At 58.1% G+C, this 20244-nt stretch overlaps 7 protein-coding genes across 7 annotated transcripts; 3 read left to right on the forward strand and 4 right to left on the reverse strand.

The window, feature by feature from the left end:
* Positions 1 to 30: 30 nt before the first annotated feature.
* Positions 31 to 2689, reverse strand: C7974DRAFT_396421 (class I alpha-mannosidase-like protein). The gene is made up of 4 exons (XM_046142076.1): positions 1732 to 2689; positions 890 to 1684; positions 524 to 790; positions 31 to 476 (listed from the first exon to the last, which is right to left on the reverse strand). The coding sequence occupies exons 1-4, from the start codon at positions 2412 to 2414 to the stop codon at positions 434 to 436; spliced, it is 1788 nt and encodes a 595-aa protein (XP_045996405.1). The 5' UTR covers positions 2415 to 2689; the 3' UTR covers positions 31 to 433.
* A 30-nt stretch (positions 2690 to 2719) lies between these two features.
* C7974DRAFT_203998 (mediator complex, subunit Med20) lies at positions 2720 to 3914 on the forward strand. Its single transcript, XM_046136831.1, has 2 exons — positions 2720 to 2842; positions 2893 to 3914. Exons 1-2 carry the CDS (start codon positions 2829 to 2831, stop codon positions 3596 to 3598), a joined length of 720 nt encoding a protein of 239 aa, XP_045996406.1. The 5' UTR covers positions 2720 to 2828; the 3' UTR covers positions 3599 to 3914.
* A 9-nt stretch (positions 3915 to 3923) lies between these two features.
* C7974DRAFT_203963 (uncharacterized protein) lies at positions 3924 to 6998 on the reverse strand. Its single transcript, XM_046136829.1, has 2 exons — positions 6868 to 6998; positions 3924 to 6804 (listed from the first exon to the last, which is right to left on the reverse strand). Exon 2 carries the CDS (start codon positions 6611 to 6613, stop codon positions 4118 to 4120), a length of 2496 nt encoding a protein of 831 aa, XP_045996407.1. The 5' UTR covers positions 6614 to 6804; positions 6868 to 6998; the 3' UTR covers positions 3924 to 4117.
* An 842-nt stretch (positions 6999 to 7840) lies between these two features.
* On the forward strand, positions 7841 to 14659 carry C7974DRAFT_425256 (ALG6, ALG8 glycosyltransferase family-domain-containing protein). Its single transcript, XM_046144468.1, has 14 exons — positions 7841 to 8082; positions 8143 to 8221; positions 8279 to 8472; positions 8522 to 9018; positions 9066 to 9205; positions 9253 to 9563; positions 9611 to 9776; positions 10895 to 10960; positions 11006 to 11064; positions 11119 to 11137; positions 11196 to 11412; positions 11460 to 11476; positions 11536 to 13286; positions 13331 to 14659. The coding sequence occupies exons 1-14, from the start codon at positions 8006 to 8008 to the stop codon at positions 14367 to 14369; spliced, it is 4632 nt and encodes a 1543-aa protein (XP_045996408.1). The 5' UTR covers positions 7841 to 8005; the 3' UTR covers positions 14370 to 14659.
* A 243-nt stretch (positions 14660 to 14902) lies between these two features.
* On the forward strand, positions 14903 to 16196 carry C7974DRAFT_434655 (SCA7, zinc-binding domain-containing protein; the record flags this gene model as incomplete). Its single annotated transcript, XM_046145005.1, has 3 exons — positions 14903 to 15044; positions 15087 to 15680; positions 15730 to 16196. 3 exons carry the CDS (start codon positions 14903 to 14905, stop codon positions 16194 to 16196), a joined length of 1203 nt encoding a protein of 400 aa, XP_045996409.1.
* Positions 16197 to 16442: 246 nt separating this feature from the next.
* Positions 16443 to 18046, reverse strand: C7974DRAFT_312184 (cytochrome P450; the record flags this gene model as incomplete). Its single annotated transcript, XM_046138351.1, has 2 exons — positions 16443 to 17770; positions 17818 to 18046. The coding sequence occupies 2 exons, from the start codon at positions 18044 to 18046 to the stop codon at positions 16443 to 16445; spliced, it is 1557 nt and encodes a 518-aa protein (XP_045996410.1).
* Positions 18047 to 18875: 829 nt separating this feature from the next.
* C7974DRAFT_313699 (nucleoside transporter-domain-containing protein) lies at positions 18876 to 20239 on the reverse strand (the record flags this gene model as incomplete). The annotated part of the gene is made up of 2 exons (XM_046138426.1): positions 18876 to 20022; positions 20067 to 20239. The coding sequence occupies 2 exons, from the start codon at positions 20237 to 20239 to the stop codon at positions 18876 to 18878; spliced, it is 1320 nt and encodes a 439-aa protein (XP_045996411.1).
* Positions 20240 to 20244: the final 5 nt, after the last annotated feature.

Genomic DNA, 20244 nt, shown 5'->3' on the forward strand with positions numbered 1-20244 from the left:
ATGTATAGTTTGAAATTGTAGCTCGTACCCATATTGTTGATGCATTTGTATATTCTACCCGTGACGCCCCAGCACTTCCGTGGTGCAGTGATGTACTTTTGTGCCTAGTGGTGTTGTTTGCTATTTTGTTCGAATGCTCAAAGCCAACTCTGCGATTCTCATACCAATACTCCCTGCCATGGGCGCGGAGGCTTTAAGTTAATGACCTCTTTTTGTTGTGGAGATCAGACTTCGCTGCCAACTACACTGTCTGGATTTTGCAACACGTGTTGATCCCGATTCGTGAACGATGTCTTGCTAGCAGAGCAGAGCCGCGCACTCTCTCTTCCCCAGGTCGCAGGACGCGGAGACATGCACAAGACCGACCGTGATTCTTACCCGCAACACGACGCCCCCTCCCAAGCCATCCCTCCCGCCTTCAATCCACCTACTTCTACGCCGCCACCGGTCGCCGCAGCGGATGCGCCTCGGTATTACTACCCTTATTAGCCCCCATTCCCAACATCTCCACAACAGCACTTACAAAACAAACTCATCCAGACTCACGACGCCCGGGTCGCTGAACACCAGGTAGAAGTACTTCAGCGTCTCGGCGAGCCAGAAGCTCTCGCACTGATCGAGTTTCTGGCTGCCGTGAGTCGGCGGCAAAGTCACGTCGGCGATCGCGGAGTAGCCGTGTGTGGTGCGCGTGGCGTTTGTGGTCGCGGTGAAGAGGCGCCAGGCGGCGTCGGAGAGGGACGGGTCGCCGGTTATGCGGTGGAGGGTGAAGAGGGATTCGATGGTTTCGGGGCTGCGGGGGGGTTAGTTTGGGGGATGCTTGGGTGTTGATAGTAGGAGTAGGGGAAGTAGAAGTACTAGAGCAGGGGGTGTGAAAGACAGAAACACATACCGCAGTAAGTACCGGCGGTCCTGCACGCGCGCGAACCCAGCCGGCAGCCCGTCCTCCTTGATGATATCCGCCGCGTCGGCGTGGCGCTCGTACTCGCCCACGCCCACGCCCGCGACCGAGACCGCGTCGCGCCACTTCGCTGGGTCCCACGCGCAGTCTGCGGCGCTGCCGCACGGCACCAGCGTGACGGCCTCCGGCATGAGCCCCGTGGGCGTGTTCTCCGAGGCCCAGACACACCCGTCGACGAGCTTGCGCGCGGTGTCGAGTTCCTCCGTGCGGTTGAAGATGCGCGCTGCGAGGCCCACCATGCCGCCGGTGAAGCACGACAGGTGCTGCGCGGTGGGGTCGAGGGTGGAGGAGCCCGTGGCGGAGCTGAGCGAGGCGGAGCCGGCGACCAGGATGTCTGCGTTTTGCGGGTTGAGCGGGCGGAAGAAGAGGTGTTGCTTTGCCTCGCGGATGGCGTTGGCGTAGAGGTTTTCGTACTGCGGGTCGCGGCCGGCGAGGAGGAGGTGTTGCTTCGGGAGGTATTCGTAGAGGGAGTCGGACATGCCGCCCATGGTGAAGTGCTTGTCCTGCGAGAAGTCTTCGCGCGCGGGGCTGATGCGGATCGGGAACAGGCCGGGGATCTGGGTGCGGTCTTGGTGCTTGGAGAGCAGGGCTGTGATGCGGGCGACGGCGTCGTAGTATTTGGCATCGCCGGTGAGCTGCGTGAGGCGGGTGAATTCGAGAGTCAGTGAGCCCAGCTCCGCGCTGAATCCTTGTCCGTCGGCTTCCTGGTACATGCGCAGAGCAGCACTGCGATATGTCAGTAAATGATAGTGTTGCGAGTGGGGAGAACGCACTTCGCCCAGTCCCAACGCCCGACGGGCATACGATTCGGCGTGTCGAAAGCCGCATACAACATGTCTCCCAGCTCAGTGGCCTTGTCAAGGAGGACGCGGTGCTTTGCTCCGCTTACATCGTACGCGCCGAGCAGCCCGCCCAGATAGCGGATCGTCGTCTCGAACACATTGATACGAGTCACACCGCTCGTGGTGAAGTCAATGCCTTTGACAGCCTTCACAGCTGCCTCAAACTCATCGTCCAAGCCCATAATCGCCAGGGTATCCAGGGCGTCGACCAGGGTTGCAGCCCGCTGCCCGAATGCGTTCGTGAAGCCTCCTGTTACCGGAGTGACCTCATCCTGCAGCCATGCGTGCTTCTTGTATCCGTTCCAGGAGTGCAAGAACGCTTCTTTCACGGCAGCCTGTCTGCGGAGCCTCTCTGCCTTGTTGTGCTGTGTCTCGACGCCGAATTCGTGCTGGATGTGGGGGATCGCCGAGGGTGTGCCTGTGGGCAAAGCAATTGTCGAAGCTACTGGGTATTTTTGGGGGATTTCCTTCCACTTCACAGGCCCAACGACGCGGGTCGACGATGTGGCGGTCGGTAGTGGAAATCCAGCTTCAAGCGTAAGCTGGCGATAAGCAAGGTAAAGAAGGACAGTAGAAGTGCACAACACCGCAATGCGTCGCATTAAAGGGCCCATGACAGCCGATGTAAACTAAGATATTCAAACCATCTGCAATACAAAAGGAGGAGCAGAAAGACACTGGGAATCTAGACAGGAGGTCTTGAGAATGACGAAATCTTATCAAGACAGATTAAGCAGCTAATCGGAACGAGCGGATGGGGAGTGTAACCAGTGCGAAAACGACAGGAATGGAAGTGTACACGGAGTCCGACGCAGCGATAATGAAACATGTCAACGACAGCAAGAAGGGGCAGCCCCCATAGCGGGCCGGAGACTCACACAGCCCCGTGGACCTTGGCCGTCCTGACTTCCGTCGACGCGTCGTCACGTCAGGGTCCACTCGCTTAACCCGCGCTAGCAGGGGTAGCTTGCTCACGATCCGCGGCGCCTCACGCCGCAGAGCTCCAGCCAGGCACTCCACCACCAAACATGAAGTACAGCGGGTACGCCTCCCCTCCCCACGCTACCCGAAACCTCTGACGTGACCCCGCAGTCTCTACTTCATCCCGTCGCCCACCGCGCAGCCCGCCGAGTCCGCCGCGACCGCCTCCGCCCTCACCTCCTCGCTCGAAACCCACTTCCACACGCTCGCGCGCGGCGCCCCATGGACCCTCACCTACCGCCTATTCCGCGACACGGCGCCGCGCGCCGACCCCGAGAACCCCGTGTCCTATGCCCACTCGCACACGCACCTGCTCACGCACACCGCGCTGAGCCAGAGCAGGTGCTACGTGCACGTATCGCCGCCGCCGGGCACGCGCAGCGCAAGCGTGGTCGCGATTCCGTTCGCGCAGGCGGATGCGCAGGCGGCGCTGCTGCGGAACCAGATGGCGGCGCTGTGGAGTGCGCGGCACACGCTGAGTATCCAGAACGGGGCGACGTATGCGGGCGGGTTGTTTGCGGTGCAGATTGGCGAGGTGCGGGTGCTGCGGGAGGCGCAGGGAGGTGGGGTGAGTAGTCCGGGTGTGGTGGTGTGTGTTAGTACGGTTGCGGGGGGAGAGGAGGATGGTGTGGACGGCCAGGACGTCGATTTGGAGTTTGCGCAGGCGACGATTCGGGAGTTCTGGGGGAAGGTCAGGGAAGGGCGGGATCTGGGGAGGGCGGAGGTGAGGGAGGTGTTTATGGCGCCTGAGCAAGGACGTGAGGACAAGGACGCCATGGTAAGGATGTGGTGCGAGGTATTGAGGTTGAGGGGCTAGCGCGGGACGTACCGAGCACACGAAGGACATCTCAGCGACCGCAAGTGTCTGCTGGTAGAGGCGACCTCCAAGCATGGTTTTGCGCCTGTCTACACAAGACTTGGTCTGCTTGTCTACGCAAGGCCTGGCCATGGACCACTCTCGAACAGTCCAAGCGCAAGAGCCATAAGATCGAGTCGTCACGAGATAATACAAAGCGTGAAAGAGTGACAGGTTATCATTCGCAAGCTAGGGCTTAAACGCTTCTCGTAGCTGCCCGGCAAGCCCATTAGTATACCATCCCAACATGAGGATCCGTACAGGTATCTAAACTACAACAGGTGAAAGAGCGGTGAAAATGCAATTAAGGGTAAAGCAACGTTCAGATTACAACAATTTACGCGACATCAGATCGGATCGGATCCATACGTGAGACGCCTTCCATTCCCTAGTTCAAAATGCAAAGAAATCGGATATAAGAGAAGAGTTGAAGGTCTATCCAAAGGCGGGGTCGACCTGTTTTGCTTGCACATCCAGCGCTCACTGAGCACCAACCTCTTCCTCAGCCCATCCGCTCAGACCGCCATCACCCTGGATGGCAAGTCCGTAACCGCCATTGCCGCTGCCAAAGCCGCCAATGCCAGAGCTCAGGCTACCAAACGAGTTTTGCTGGGTTGCTTGGCTTGTCATGGGCTGGTTGAAGGGGCCTTGCGTGAAGACCGGAAGGCTCACGGCACGGGAGTGCTGGGCACGAGCGTTGAGGTTGGAAGGCGCAAGAAGACCGCCCACCGTGGTGGCACCGCTGCCGCCGCCGTTCGATGTGCCGTTGATCAGGCTGAAGCTCGAAGTGCTGTTGTGCGACGTGTGCGAGTGGTGAGGCTGCGAGGGCGTGTTCAGGTCAGCGCCGTAGAAAGCAGCTTGAGGAGACTGGTACTGCTGCTGCTGCTGCTGTTGCTGTTGCTGAATGCTGGCCTCGGCTTGCTGTTGTTGCTGCTGCTGGGCCTGAAGATACATCATCAACGGGTTGTTGCCGCCGCTGTTCAGGATGTTGGCCGGGGCAGGCGCCTGGGATGGGTACTGGCCATTCGTGCTAACGCCCGAGCCAGGAGCACCAGATCCTGTGGGAGAAACAGACGGGCCGACGCCACGGTTGGGCTGGAGGCCGTTGATGGGCGACGGTGACTGAAGGCCGTCGCTACCGGCTTGCTGGGCCTGAGCCTGAGCCTGGTTGTTCATCTGGCGGGGAGGGTTGCCACATCGGTCCTTGCCAAAGTTGACCTTGAACCGCTTGTACTCCTCGCGGCCACGGATGGCCTCGATAGCCTTGATGGCGTTGGCGATGTTGGTGAAGTTGACGAACGCACAGCTCTTCTCGCGAAGTGTGTTTACAAGCTCGATCTCGCCGTACTCGGAGAAGTCCTGCCTGAGGCGGTCCTCAGTCCAGGATTCGTCGAGGTTGCCAATGTACACGTTACGCGAGGCTCCACCGCTGACAGCCAGAGCGATCGCAGGCGGTAGCGCACCAGAGTGCTTACCCCAGCCAATTTTCAGGCGGCGGTTGTGAATCATCAGACCCTGAAGATTGCTGAGCGCGTAGAACGACGCGGCAGAAGTGGGATCGATGAAAGTCACGAAGCAGATGTGCTTGTCAGGAATGTACCTAATGTGGTGCAGAAGACCGCCACGGACAACGTTGCAGATCTCCTCAATGGTAGTCTCAGGGTGAATGTTGCCCAAGTACACAGTACGGTTGCCGAGGTTGTTTACACCACCGGCGGACGTCGCAACAGCTGCGGCGGCGACAGACTGCTGAGCAAGAGCATTGGAGATCATGTCACGGTCCGCGCCGTTGAGAACGTGGGCGTAACCAGGAGCAATACCAAGGTACTGCGCAGCGTTCTGCTGCTGGGTCTTGGAAACGTATGCGCATCGGTCCTTGCCATAGTAGACACGGCGGGGTGCCTGCCACTTGGGCTCTTGAGGGAGCTGGGCGACGGCCTTGATAGCGTTGCCGATCGAGAGGAAGTGGACGAAACCAATGGCCTTCTCACGCACGATCTTGACGGTATCAATAGGACCGAACTTGCTCAGATCCTCACGCAACTCATCCTCGGAGACATCCTCAGGCAGGTTGCCAAGGTAGACGTTGCGGGAAGCCCCCGACTGTTGTACAGCAAGGGCAACCGATGTCGGGACCTGAGAGGGCTTACCCCATCCGATTTTGATGTCCTGGCCACGGATCGACAACTTTTTCAAGATTGCGTCTGAGTGGAAGTGAGTGGCAGAGCTGCTATCGAGGAAAGAAATGAATGCGCAGTTCTTGTCGGGCAACAGCCTGACGGACTCGATCTGTCCACTTCTGACGTGGCCAAGGATCTCCTCCGCGGAGGTCTCCGGGGGAATGTTGCCCAAGTAGACGGTCCTGCTCGTGCCAGAGACGAGACCAGGGGCAATTGGCATAGACGAACCGAATCCACCAAGACCTTGAGCACCGAAGCTAGAGAACCCAGTAGGCGACTGGGGTCCGTTGAAGAACCCGGGTCCATTGAGACTCGTGGGGGAGACTAGGCCCTGGTACAGGGGTGAGAGGGGCTGCTGCAAGGGGCTCCCCATGTGGTTAGAATGGTTGTTTTGCTGCTGGTTCTGCGCAGCGAAATTGCCAAAGCTCTGGAACTGGGGAGAAGCGAAAGCCGAAGGAGAGCCGGGCTGAAAGGGGCTGCCCAGAAGGAGCTGCGAAGGCAACAAAGGCGTGAAGTTCATGTCATAGCCAGTGCCAGGCGTCTGCATATCGACAGCGTTCTGGTTGCTCGGGTTCAGCCTTCCGGTATTGATCGACATGTTGTTCGACCTCTCCGGGTGCCTGTCGGCATAGCCCGGCTGGTTGGTAGCGAAGGCTCCATGCGAGAAGCCATGGTGGCCTCCGTTCATGCCGTTCATATTGCCGTTCATGCCGCCGTTCATCTGCCTGTGGAAGCTAGACTGCAGACGAGGTCCAGTGGGTGTTGAAGATGTTCCCTCGTTTTGCATTCCAAGCATATGCGGTGGCAGACCGAAGCTGTCCCGCGGATTGTGAGATAGTACAGCCGTGGTGACGATGTATTACTGCGTCCAGGACTCGATGGACCGGACGGCAAAATATGTATGCTGAAGGTGAACGTGCAACCGGTTGCAAGGTGGTCGCGAAGGATGCGGAGCGGAAGCTAGTGCGTCAATGCGTGCAAGACAATCTGCGGCAGTCAGTGGCTGGCCATCGGGTTGTATTGAGCCCCAGATCAAGGGGGAAGGCTTACATCCAAAGCACAATGGCAAGTGGGTACTTAATACAAGATGGGCTGTGCCGAATCGAAGGTCAAAGGGATCCAACAGCTGCTCAATGTATCCAGTCCAAGCAGGCGTCGACAGTCCCAGATGCAAGGTCGAGCAGAGGGTTCAAGCGCGGTATTAGGAGCAGATTAAAAGCCGCGGATCTCGAGCAATGGCCACACACGGGACAGAATTAAAGGCTGCGTGCGCGGGGGCAGATGCTGGCCTGGGTCTGTTTTTTGGTCGGCGTTGCTGAAAGAGCGAACAATAAGAATGAATGAGGCAAAGAGGCCGACTTTGCCAAGGGCCCCGGAGCTGGAGAAGCGTAGATAATGAGCGAAAGGACCGCAGAGGACAACGCGACCTGATGGCGGAGGGGAGAAAGAAGAGAGGTGGGTGGAAAATGCTCTCACCGCGTTGCGAGACAGGAGAAGGCAGCAAATGAGTGCGACCAATACGGGAAGGCGTGCCCGTGCACTACTCTACAACGAATCGCGCAAACCATTTAGCAACACCTGCCGGGCCCTGCAGACTGGGGCCTCCAACCGTCGCCGACGCCTGTGCAATGTGGCGTGCATCGCTTGCAGCGATGTTTCTGCCTGTCTCACGTTGAGGCCAGGGATGGTCACCCAGCTGTGGCCGCCGATCACCGTCGCAGGGCTGACTGCAGTGCAGCGGGTGCTTGCAGGATCGTGCCTGAGCTAACAAGAGGCTCCCGCCAGGTCTCTCTTCCAGAACGCTGCGAAAAAGCAACCAACACGGCCCGGCGTCTGTGAGGCTTCTGGCGGCTCCCTGGCGAAAGGGTCCTAACTACGGCGCCCACTCCGTGGGCACGTCAGGGACCCTAGCGGCGAAACGCGTCGTTTCATGAAAGAGGAGCGTGGTCACGTTCTCAATCAGTAGTCGCTCGCATATGATGGAATTTGCGGTGCAGGGATTCGCTTTTCTTGTATTCTGAACGACTCCTTTATGCTCGCCGTACTCGTAGAATTGGGTCTGTGAGGCGAGTTTGTAAAGCATCAATTTCGTGCTCAAAGGGGAAGGCGCACGGACTGTATTCGTGAGCAGTGACTGCCGACTCGTGTCTTTTCGCCTGCTGCTTGCCCACCACTCGACACAGACGCAATGTCAGAACTGTATCCGTCGATTGCGCAGTGCGCTGTCGTGGCGACGGCCTTGAAAGTGCTGCTGTTCCCTGCATAGTAGGTGCAATGGCATGAAGTTTTAATGTCACGGACATGGGTGCTCACGCGTTTTGCCAGCAAATCAACAGACTTTGAAGTCCACCGCAACTGGCTGGCTCTGACGCATTCGCTTGATATCAAGGAGTGGTACTATGAAGTGAGCTTGTGCTGGAAGATCTGTGGGCTGAGGCGAGAAGTCTGACCTGGTTTATAGAAAACGTCAGAATGGACCCTCGACTATCCGCCATTCTTTGCCTACTTTGAATGGCTCATGTCTCAGGCTGCTGCATACGTCGAGCCTGCGTTGCTGAATGTGAAGGACCTCAACTACGACAGCTGGCAGACCGTCTATTTCCAGCGGAGCACTGTAATTGTCACGGAGCTGGTGCTGGTCTACGCTTTGCACCTGTACAGCACTATCCCCATTCGCATCTTGCTGCTTGCTGACCTTGAACAGCTATGTGAAGACGTCCAAGTCGAAAGTCACTGCTCATGCAGCCGCACTGTCAATTCTTCTTTCACCTGGTCTTCTGATCATCGACCACATCCACTTCCAGTACAACGGCTTCCTCTATGGTGTCCTCATACTATCCATGGTGCTGGCGAGGAACAAGTCGACGCTGCTTCTCTCAGGCCTTCTCTTTGCAGCGCTCCTGTGCTTGAAGCACATATACCTCTACTTGGCCCCTGCCTACTTTGTGTTCCTCCTCCGTGCATACTGCCTGGGTGAACGCCGAAAGTTTCCGTACTTCACCATCCGCTTCTTGAACTGCGTCAAACTGGGCGTGGGTATCGTTGCTGTTTTCGCCAGTGCCTTCGGACCATTTGCGCTCTGGGGGCAACTCGAACAAGTGTTCAAGCGTCTATTCCCATTCTCCCGCGGCCTTTGCCATGCTTATTGGGCTCCAAACGTCTGGGCAATGTACTCTTTCACCGACAGACTGCTCATCTATCGTAAGTTGCCCATTACGACGCTTTTCGGGTTGTGCTAATATGTGTAGTGGCTCCTCGTCTTGGCCTGACCGTTAATCAGGACGCAGTCAATAGCGTCACTCGTGGACTCGTTGGAGACTCTTCATTTGCGGTGCTCCCCGACATTGTGCCTCTTACGTGCTTTCTGCTCACTCTTGGCACTCAGATTGTGTGTTAAATCTCCGCTTCGCGCATGACATAACTAACAGTGTACAGCCCGTCCTCCTACGCCTTCTCTACAAGCCAACGTGGGAAACCTTTGTCGGTGCGGTCACTTTGTGTGGCTACGCATCTTTTCTGTTTGGCTGGCACGTCCACGAGAAAGCGATCTTGCTCGTCATCATCCCTTTCAGCTTGGTGGCCCTCCGTGACCGCCGATACTTTGGCGCTTTCCGGCCTCTAGCAGTGTCCGGCCACGTGTCACTGTTCCCTCTGTTGTTCACAACTGCCGAGTTTCCCATCAAGACGGTCTACACCATCTTCTGGCTTGTTGCTTTTCTGTTGAGCTTCGACAGACTCGCACCAGCGTGAGTACTCTACAAGTTTTCATGTTTCGTCACTGACAACGACCCAGCTCGTCCGAACGACGCCTCTTCCTGCTTGACCGCTTCTCTGTTCTGTACATTGCTTTGTCTATCCCCTTGATCGCATATTGCTCGTTGTTCCACAGCGTCATCTTCGGCTCCCGCTATGAGTTCCTTCCTCTGATGTTCATCAGCTCGTACTCAGCTATCGGTGTTGTCAGCAGCTGGCTGGGATTCTTGGTTGTTTATTTTGACACATGAGTCTGAGATTGGTCGCTGCAAACGTCTGTGGTGATTGAAGGTTATCTTGAGCCTCGATAAGTGATGGTAATCCCCATCCTTTTCAAGATCAAGTATGCTTTTCAGAGAAACAGATATTGAACACTACCAGTGTCCTTGCATGATATACTTACGTGTCCATAAACAAATCATTGAGTTGCTCACTTGTCATTGTTTCCAGCAACTTTCTCTGGGGTAGTGAAAAACCCCCAAGGGTCTGATAATGGATCTAAGCATCTTCATGTATTGCGCAAGGACTGAACTTTTGAAGTGAGATGAAAGAAGCATGTGCCCTCGCAAACTGTTCAAGTTGGCGAGGCGGAAGATCATGCCCAGGTTCAAGTGGGTCGGATCTGTCCACTGGTGGTGGCTCAAGACCTACGGGTTGACGTACCTCCCTTTATGTCTACCAACATCACTCATAAATTAGTTGCAAGCGATTAGAATATATCGCATCAAGACTTGACTCGTCTCGACGATCAAAACGAGTCCGAATACGCCTGTGCTGGACCTGCAGCGGTGTGCAGAAGGTAGGGTTGTGTGAGGACGACGTGAGTAGGGTTCATGCCGATTTAGGTCAAGGTCCCTTGGCAAGAGCGTTGACGGTCCGGCAAACTACCTTATAACTTTCCCTCCCCCCCATTGAATTATTCTAAGCCATCCTGCCGCTCTCACCCCTCTATCGCCTCCACCTCCGCATCCACAAACGTCACGAACTCGACCACACACCCAAGACACGCGTTTTCGGAACCGAACGACGCGTCTCGGAACGCATTTCGGACCCACGAGGCTTGCGACAAGTTTTACGACATCATAGTTGGACACGCGCAACAGCTACAGTCTTGGTCGAATACACCTCGGAGGAGCTGCGCAAACATATACCTAAGCTCAATCGACGCTCCTTAGCCTACGCGACGCGATTCCGGCAACGCGACCGTTCCGAAGGTCGAACCGCGACTGCTCGAGCGCGCAAGATCTCACATGAGCTCGTAATCCAGCAACATGGTATGACACGACCCTTGAGGGTTTGAGTGATCGTTCTTCTGACCAGACAGGTGCTCTTCAAACGCAAGCCAGTGAAGTTCGACCCTACACCGAGTGACGTCGGAGACTACGATGAGGTATGGTGGACAACAATTGTCCGAAAAACATGCTAACGTGGACAGGTCTGGGTCATCGAAAAGACGGGGGAAGTCTACAACGAGTATGACAAATATCTCAGGCGGTACGATACAGATCCATATGACGTCAAGGTTGAGGTCTGCTAACACTGCGGCAGGTTAGACTTCTATGCTCAGGTAGGCCCCGAGTTTGCAACGACTGCTCTTGGAGAGACAGCACTAACACCCTATGTAGAAGCTGTTCACCTGCGAATCCACCGGGCATTCGGGCTACACCTTTTTCGAGGCCATGGAGAGCCAGGTGAGCTCTGAGCCTGTCTGGGAGGGCATCAAGGTAACGGAAACGCAGACGGAGGCGTTAAGGGAGATTGACAGCATCTTCCCTGACACTTTGAGGTCGCGTGTCCTCCACTTCGTCCAATTCAGGACCACTTCGCGTATGGACGACTTGGGTAAGTTCTGGCCAAACGTTGCTTGGTCCCAGCTAACGTCGTTCTAGTCAATCTTGTTTTTGACGTAAGTCGCCACCCGACGATGCCATGGCAGTCTGAAGATTCAGTGCTAACTCCCGGCAGGAGTTCAAGGAACAATACATGGTCGGCGACAGAGTCTGCATCGAGGTCGAAGGGCCTATCAACCGCCGTTACGGCGTGATCACAGACATCACCGACAACAGCCAGTTACATCAGCATGCCTTCACACGGTCTCCTGAAGAGCAGTACCGGGCCTACACCTACGTTATCACCATGGACGACAACAACGAACCCATCACAAAGTACAAGGCTGCAGACCTGCAAAGAGACCGGAAGTACTTCTCAAAACTCATCTTGAAGCAATTCCTCCGTAGCACGGTGACGAGAGAGTCGTGGATTGGTGCTCCTTGGATGGCGAGGGAGCATTTGGCCAAACGCTACAAGATTCCCACCAAGATTCCAGATAACAAGACCCGGGAATCGGTGATGGCGCAGAAGAAGTTGACAAATGGCTCTCACCCGAACGGCACGAGATCACCCATCCAGCAAACCCACCCGCACCAATTGGCTAACGGAGGCGCGCCACAGACAAACGGACACCGACCCCAGCAGCAAACCCAGCATGGGCAAGGGCCGTCTGCATTCGTTCAGTTTGCAACAAATCCCCCGCACGTGCAACACCTACCCCATCTCATACACCCACATGCTCAGCAGATGCACGGCGGACTACCACCACAGTTTGCGCATCAAAACGGGCCGCACCATCTACAACAAGGCGTCCCTCTCAACATACCGAACGCCCTTCCTCCCAGTCTCGCGCACCTCATCCATCACCCACCCGGCGCGTTGCCTGTCAATCTTCCATTCCAGAATGGATTCATGCAGTACCAGCAGTTTGCGCCCCGGAACCCTCCTCAACATCAGCAACAACAGCAGCAGGTCTCTGTGCCGACAAAACACTTCGAGCCGATCAAGTATCCTATCGAAGATTTGGAAATCTCGCAGCCTCGCCTGAATACTCTACGACCTTCGCTGAAGTTCTTCTCAGACGACGTCCCGGACGGCGTGGAAGGGCCTGCAGAGGAAGACAAGACCGGTATTCTGATGAGAAGTGTCGGCCCGCTGCTGTGTGCGTGGGAGACCCTCAACGTACACGACACTATCTACTCGCTCGACTCTTTCACGTTCGATGACTTCGCAGATGCCATGCGGTACTCCTCGGAGGAGCAGGAATGCGAGTTGTTTGTGGAAGTCCACTGTTCTGTGCTGAAGCAGATCGTTGGCGAGAATGGAAAACTCCAAGCTTCTCTGCCAAACATGGCCGAGGCGGATGAGTCGGAAGAAGAGGATTCGAGTGAAGAGTCCACGCCAACACCCGAGCCAGAGCCTCCCAAGCGGACTACTCGCAGTAGTTTGAGGAAGTCTGAGGTGCAGCAGATCGTCGAGAAAGCCCGGACACCAACCCCCGAGCCGCCAAAGGAGATCCACAAAGCTGCCGCGTTCGTTGCTGACTTCGACTGGGTCGAACAGCTGAAGATCAGGAACTTCCAGAACGGCGGCTGGCAGGCTATTATGGTAGCTCTGTTATACCGCCTGTCTTTTGACCCACTCCAGAAGGAGACATGCGACGAAATCCTCGCCGTTCTCGTACCAGGTGCTCAGGAACCGACTATTGAGAGCATTGCGGAGAACTACCGCGACATGGATGTCAACCTGCGCGTCTCAGCGCTGGACCAGGTCCTGCGCCTGACCGTGACGACCGAGGCCTTCCGTGATCAGCTCAACGCGGCGTCCCTCGAAATGACTCGACTTCGCAAGGAGAAGATCGAGTTCCAGAGGAAACGCAAAGAACTGTAAGTCAATTAAATCCAGACGCACGCACTACTAACACATGCAGGGCCGATGACTTGTTCAAGCTGGACCTGGAGCGCAAGATCAAGCTACCCGATAACACGCCAGCCTCGCCCTCGGATGCGAAGGAGAATGAAGACGTATCAATGCTCAGCGTGACGGAGTCTGTTGCCGAAGCTGCCGAAGGAGACGTCAACGAGTCCGAAGATGCATCCGCCGCGAAGAGCCGAACCCGCACGAAGAACAAGCGGAAGGCGGCAGCGGAAGAAGCCCGCAAAGAGAAGGCCAAGAAGGCCAAGATCGAGGCCGAGAAGAACAGGAAGCAGAAGGAGTGGGAGAAGCTGTTGAAATCAGTCGAGGACAAGAAAGACGAACTTAAGGAGTGCGAAGCGAACATCAACGAGCTGGACGACGACCTCCGCGAGACCTTGGTTCATCGCAGCAAGGTGCTGGGCAAGGACCGATTCCTCAACAAGTACTACTGGTTCGAGCACAACGGAATGCCATTTGGTGGCGTCCCCAACAGCAGCACGGCAGAGTACGGATACGCCAACGGTCGCATTTGGGTGCAGGGACCGGACGCCGAAGAGCTACAGCCGTGTCTTGAAGAGCCGGCTCTGTCACAGGACATGCAGCGATTCAAGTTTACCATCCCACAGCGAAAAGAGAAGGAGGAGGGGTCCACACATCTCACCACATCCAAGGAGTGGGCTTACTACGACGACCCTGAGGATATCGACAGGCTGATTGGCTGGTTGGACGAACGCGGCCATCGTGAGAAGCAGCTTCGCAAGGAGCTGCAGATCTTCCGTGACCGCATTGCGGAGTACATGGAGAAGATGAAGAAGCACCTCACGAAAGCGGTCAAGGCGGAGGAGGACGAGGAGGACGAGGACAGCAAGCCTCGAGTATCAACGCGTGGCAAGGCGAACGCTGACAAGGAGGAAGTCAAGGACCGCTGCCTGCTCTGGACGAATAGCATCATGCTTGACGAGTACGGCTACACACACGCCACCGAGTACGAGCCCCCTCGGAAGGGCAAGGCTAGGGTTGTCAAGACTGCTAAAAGCAAAGGCAGACGGTAGTTCGCCAGCGATAGCAGTCGTGCGACGATTACGGGTGTATTGGTTGGTGTTTCGGCGTTGCATGCGTACCATCAGCATGTACTGGGCATTTTCTGGAGTTTGCACACGGGGATGAGCAGCATTGCGCTGCGTATAGAGGTATGGCGTTGTGGGATGTACAGGACGTCAGCAACTGTCCACTTCTTTTCAGGCAAAGCGTAGGGTCGGATTTGTTCGACGAGCACATGGCTGCTACAACTGGGTAGCACTGTTATTGTACAATTAGACACGATCAACTGCGCGTGTGCTCGAGACCCGTGAATGTGCTTACATAACATGCCAAGACAAGTGACGCTCAAACGACAGCCTGCGCATCAGGACAGCGTCGCCCTCGTCATCGAGGTTATTCGGCGATATTGTCTCCAGACCTACACACAACAATACCACGGTAAGCAGCATCGACGCAGTCCGGGCGCCATAGTCGTGTGCGGTGGCGTGGTGGCCATCCCGCCGCGTATCTCCGCAACTCCACACGCTGACCACCACGAACAGGCATGGACTCACGGTCTAGCCTGCTGGGCGGCGGCGCCGTGAAGAACGTCATCAAGACGGAGAACAAGAAATTCACACTCAAGATCAAGAAAGCTGCGCCCAAGCCCACCGAAGCGGGCAACTGGAAGGAGAGCGACGCGAAGAGTATGTAGCCGCACTGCACGCGAGCGCGTCTGACCCCAGCAGATGTCGACTGCAAGCCTGCCTCGACGGGCTCGCCGGTCGTCAACCCGCTCGACGAGAAGACGCTCGCGGGATTCCAGACCGGCCGCCCCCTGGACGACAAGGTCGACACGATACAATGCAAGCACTGCCGGCGGCCGATACTGCGCGCGGCGTCAGCAACACACATCCGCGACTGCCTGAACAAGAAGGCCGACAAGCAGCGGAAGAAGAAGGAGGCCAAGGAGGCAAAGGACGCGGCGCTGCGCAAAGAGAAGGGCGAGGACGACGACGACATCCGCGCGCGCAAGTCTGCGATCAAGGGCCTCGAGCCGGGCGCCAAGAAGGGCAAGAAGCGCAAGATCGACGGCGACTCGGAGAAGCCCGGCGCAAAGAAGAAGAAGAAGGACGAGCCCAAGGCCAAGGGCGCGAAGCCCAAGGGCCCCGTCGACGTCGAGCGCCAGTGCGGCGTGCCGCTCCCCAACGGCGGCTTCTGCGCCCGCAGCCTGACCTGCAAGTCGCACAGCATGGGCCTGAAGCGCGCCGTCCCCGGCCGCAGCCTGCCCTACGACATGCTGCTGGCGCAGTACCAGAAGAAGAACCAGGCCAAGCAGCAGCGTGCGTTGTCTTTTCTGTCTTGCACATTGCACCCTCTAACACTTCACAGGCGCCGCCATCGACGCCAACGCCCCGCTGCCCGAAGACCTCGAGCCCTCGGGCGCCGTCGACTCGGACGAGGAGAAAGACGCCATCATGGCCGCGCTCGCTCGCCACAAGCCCCGGCCCCTCGCCGCCTACACCCACGTCTCCCAGCGCTCAAAGTACCAGTACATCCGCATGAAGGACATGATCCGGTCCGCGCTGGGTGCGCCGCCCGCCGCCAATCCCTTCGGCAACCCGCCCAGCGCCACCGACGGCGGCATGGGGCTGCGGCTCGGCGGCATGGGCGCGCCGCCGAGTGCGTCCAGCGACGGGTTCCCTGGCAGCGCGGGCATGGGCGGGTTCCCGATGAGCGCGGGCCTGGAGGGGATGGGGCGCCGGCAGAGCGGGATGGCGGGGCCGCGGCAGATTCTGCCGGGGCAGTTGCCGGGGCCGGGGCAGAGGAAGAGCAGTCTGAGCGTGGGGGGGTCTTGAGCAGTCAGGGAGAGAAGGATGCGAGGGCTGGTAATGAGGACAGCACGCTGAACGCGTGAATTAAGGCGTTGGGGGGCGTTATCAAGATACCCGGTTATTTCTTTGCACGGACAGGAGTTTGCAGATACACAATACGCTCTCAGCAGTACATTGACGATTAATACATCCACATTCACAATCGACATACTCACCACCAACACACTCACCCCCCACACATTGACAATCAACACATCCACCCCCCTCCCCTCACGCCACCATAACCCTCACCCCCTTCCCCCCCGCCTTCACCCCCGGCAAAAACAAATCATGCACCAAATCCACCTCCTCCCTGCCCACCCCCTCACACAGCCTCAACCCCGGAAACCGCCCCACGATCGCCGCAATAACGATCCCCATCTCCGCCCGCGCCAACCCCATCCCCACGCACTGCCGCCCGCCGCGGCCAAACGCCATGAGGAAATCTTTTAGCGGGCGGTTGTTGGGCGCGGAGGAGGAGGAAGTGAGCCACCTCTCCGGCCAAAACCGCAGCGGCTCGGGGAAGATATCAGCGTTGAAGTGTGTCATCTGCGCACTCATCCCCACCGGCGTGCCCGCCGGAATCACCCACCCCCCGTACGCCAGCGGGGTGTGCGCGATGCGCGCATTCCTGCACGCCAACCCGTGGCTCAACCGGAGACCCTCGTTCAGCACCGCGGTCAGGTACGGTAGGGCTTCGAGCGCGGGCAGCGCGTGGTGCGCGCGCGGGTCGCCGAGGGTGAGGAGTTCGGCGCGTAGGGTGCGCAGGGCGGTGGGGTGGGCGAGCAGGTGGTACAGGGTTGTGGTCAGGGCGTGGGCGGTGGTGTCGAGGGCGGCGCCGACGAGGAGCTGGGATTCCTGGGAGAGGCGCTGCAGATTCTTTTCCGCGGGAGGGAGGGGGGAGGTGAGCAGCGCGTCGAAGACGGTCGCCGTGGCGGCGTCGCGACCGTGTCCCCCTCCCCCAAAAGCGTCGCGTTTCTCGTGCCGCGCGAACACTTCCGCCACGCGGTCGTTGTTCATATGTCGAAACGCCAGCATGGCGCCGTACTCCGGACTCACGCGCGCAATCCAGTGCTGCGGGAGTGCGTGCGTGAGCGCGTGGATCCATGGCATGTGTTTCGCATACACGCCCATGGATGCGAACTTCTTGACCGCCTGGGTGAACAGCGGCGCGAAATCCGGCGCGTCCAGCGCGTTTTGCTGCAAGCCCATCGTGTACTCGATGATGATGTCTGCGGTCAGACACGCGAAGGCGTCGCCGGCGGGCAGCGGTTTGGCAGCCGCAGCGTATTCGTCGAAGCGCGCGCACAGCTTCTCGACGTGCGTCCAGATCATGGCTTGCAGGCCGGCGATGCGCTGGGTGGAGAAGAAGGGGTTCAGGGCGGCGCGGCGCAGGCGGTGGTGCGCGTGCGCCGTGGTGCTGAAGGTGGTGTCGTCGTTGCCGAACTGGCGGGTCATGAAGGAGTGTTTGTCGCGGGGCGCGGAGCGGGTGTAGAGGGTGTCGATGAAGGCGAGGTCTGCGACGTGGAGTTCGGACGGGCTGATGCGGACGATGGGGCCTTGGGGGGTCAGTGTTGGCTTGCGCTTGGAGTGTGAGGATATGTACCGTATTCCTCGTGCATCTTCTGCACTTCTACCCAGTATCTGCCCCATTTGAACACGTCGTAGTAGATCTCGTACCACAGCGTGACGGCTGCTATCTTTGGGCCGGGGAACTTCGACAGCGGGCTGAAGTAGAGCTGGTAGACTGCGTTGCCGATCGCGTAGGAGACGAATACGACAAGAGCCGCGATGATGAGGTCGCGGGAGTCATACTGGGAGATCGCGTCGAGCATTCTTTCTCTCGTCATTGTCAGTCAGTATCTGGAGGCTGTTAAGGTGCCTGGAGCAAGATCAGTGTAGGACGAGGAGCTTTACACGGGAGAACGGCGGGGTAATCACACACCACAGCAGCATGATTGGAGCAAGCCATGATACGATGCGAGATTGTGATACCCTGGCTACCTAATGTCTCTGACTCTCTGTGTTATATTGGGTGGCTTTTGAACAGCAAAGCCTCGTCGGACTCTCTTCAGGTCCGGAATTGTCGTGCATCAAATCAATGCACACAAACACCTGTTGGTCGAGGCAGCATGAACTCAGCCTTGCAACGCGGGGTTTCCAGACATCCCTCCGGAAGCTGTGCCGTGCCGCAGCGCGCTTATGCAAGGCCCCAGCCTGCCGGACAAGGATGCGACTCCTTCTCTTACAACCGAACATGTGACGTTGTGCTTGTCGAGACCCTCGGTTGCTGGTGGTGGTGAGAGGAGAGTGTGCGGCGTCTGCTCTTGACCGCCGTGTCCTGTTCTTTCGTGCTCTAGGCAGCGAAACGGACAAGAAGCCATCAGGGATCTATCAATATGGACAGGCGCAGCTCGATGTTCAGGCTCTCTGATGTCCGGAAGGGTCTCGGAGTAGGTTGGCGCCAGCAGGAGGCTGTACAGGGTGTCGGAGCTCCTCAAACCGTACGTAGCGGCGAGCGGCGGTAGAGATTCAATTCCTGGAGTTCCTTGCCGAGACAAGCGCAGATTACGACCTGTCCGTCACGCGAAGAAGCGGTATACGTCATGATGTGGATGTCCAGAGATCCTCGAGGCAGCCACCAACTCCATTCGTACAACTCCATCAAATAGCCTGCGCAGCAAAGAAGCTCATGAAGCTCCCCGCCGTCAACCCGCCCACCAAGCACAACGACATAAACCCGCCCGCCGCTTCCGCCTCTTCCGGATCAACCCACTCCACAAACCCCATCATGCAGCTGCTGCCCAGATACCCATTCGAGAGTCCAAATAACAGCTGCACGACAACGAGATAGAAAAAATCGGAGCCGACCGCGGCCCCCGTGCCGCCGACGTTGCACAGCAGGTACAGCGGGATAAACGCGGCGCGCGCGACGGCGAAGAGGAACAGGATGCGCGGGTACGCGGTCAGGCGCAGCGCGGGCAGCGCGGGGCCCATGCGGCCGAGCAGGTCGCCTGCGTTCCAGAACAGGAAGCCCAGCGGGATGAAGGTCGCGGGCTGGAAGAGGCGCGGGGCGGAGGCCGGGTCGCGCACGCTGAGGATCTTCTGGGTGAAGACGGGGAAGAACATGGTGACTACAAAGGTGAGGAAGACGGCGGTGGCGAGCCAGGTCAGTTTGCGGAAGAGCCGGGTTAGGGGTACGGGCTTGCGGTCGGAGGGGACGTCGACGTGCTCGAGGTGGACGCGGGAGTGGTTGCGTTGGAGCGAGACGAAGGCGAGGAGTGCGGCCGCAGAGATAACAGTAGCGGTGAGGAAGTAGGCGAAGGCGGAGGTGCTGGACTGCTGGGGCGTGCCGTCGGCGTGCTCGCTGGGCGGCACGGAGAGCACGGAGACGATCTGCGCGATGCAGGGCAGCACGCCGGCGATGCCCTGGCCCGCCATGATGCCCTGCGTGTACTCCTCGCGGCCGAAGCCGGCGACATAGGCGAAGACGCCGTTCTGGCACAGGCCGGCGGCCAGACTGGCGCTCAGCACCATCAGCATCAGGAACGCAAAGTAGACGCCGGCCGTCACGCCGAGGAACATCTTCGTAGACAGGGCCAGCAGGGTGAAGACGCCGATGTTCAGGACCAGAGAGGTTGCTATGCGGCGCGGGTAGTTGGCGCGCGCCTGCAGCTTGGTCAAGACGATCATGGAGCCGAGGTTGCCGACGGTCGACACGGACATGATGGCCGACTGGAAGTTGCGGAGGAGGTTGTCGTTGCGCTCAAAGCGGCGCTGGAAGTACGGATTTGCGGCCAGGAACATGTTCCTAGCGATGTTAGTGTAGTTGTGCGTCCGGAGCAGCTGTCGTACCAGGCCCAGAGCATAGCCACGCCCAGCAGGAGGAACACGGAGTAGGTGGTCCACGAGAAGGCGTCTGCACCCTCGATGGGCTCGCCGTCTGGACGCTCCGAGCCGCCCTCGAGCGGCTCATAGGAAGCCTCGCGCTCCGTCTCGCGCTCGAAGATGCCGCGGATCCGTTTCATCGACA

This window comes from Boeremia exigua, assembly GCF_020726555.1.
Source record: "Boeremia exigua strain MPI-SDFR-AT-0100 chromosome Unknown C7974scaffold_7, whole genome shotgun sequence".
Classification (NCBI taxonomy): Eukaryota; Fungi; Ascomycota; class Dothideomycetes; order Pleosporales; family Didymellaceae; genus Boeremia; species Boeremia exigua.

What these genes read in the sequence shown, in the direction of transcription:
- C7974DRAFT_396421 (XM_046142076.1), bottom strand. Translation starts at nt 2,414, where the DNA reads ATGGGCCCTTTAATGCGACGCATTGCGGTGTTGTGCACTTCTACTGTC. An exon ending in GGGCGTTGGGACTGGGCGAA is followed by an intron (nt 1,685 to 1,731) that starts GTGCGTTCTCCC and finishes GACATATCGCAG; the next exon opens with TGCTGCTCTGCGCATGTACC. An exon ending in GACCGCCGGTACTTACTGCG is followed by an intron (nt 791 to 889) that starts GTATGTGTTTCT and finishes ACCCCCCCGCAG; the next exon opens with CCCCGAAACCATCGAATCCC.
- C7974DRAFT_203963 (XM_046136829.1), bottom strand. Translation starts at nt 6,613, where the DNA reads ATGCTTGGAATGCAAAACGAGGGAACATCTTCAACACCCACTGGACCT.
- C7974DRAFT_425256 (XM_046144468.1), top strand. Translation starts at nt 8,006, where the DNA reads ATGTCAGAACTGTATCCGTCGATTGCGCAGTGCGCTGTCGTGGCGACG. An exon ending in CTGGTCTACGCTTTGCACCT is followed by an intron (nt 8,473 to 8,521) that starts GTACAGCACTAT and finishes GACCTTGAACAG; the next exon opens with CTATGTGAAGACGTCCAAGT. An exon ending in ACGTCGGAGACTACGATGAG is followed by an intron (nt 10,961 to 11,005) that starts GTATGGTGGACA and finishes TAACGTGGACAG; the next exon opens with GTCTGGGTCATCGAAAAGAC.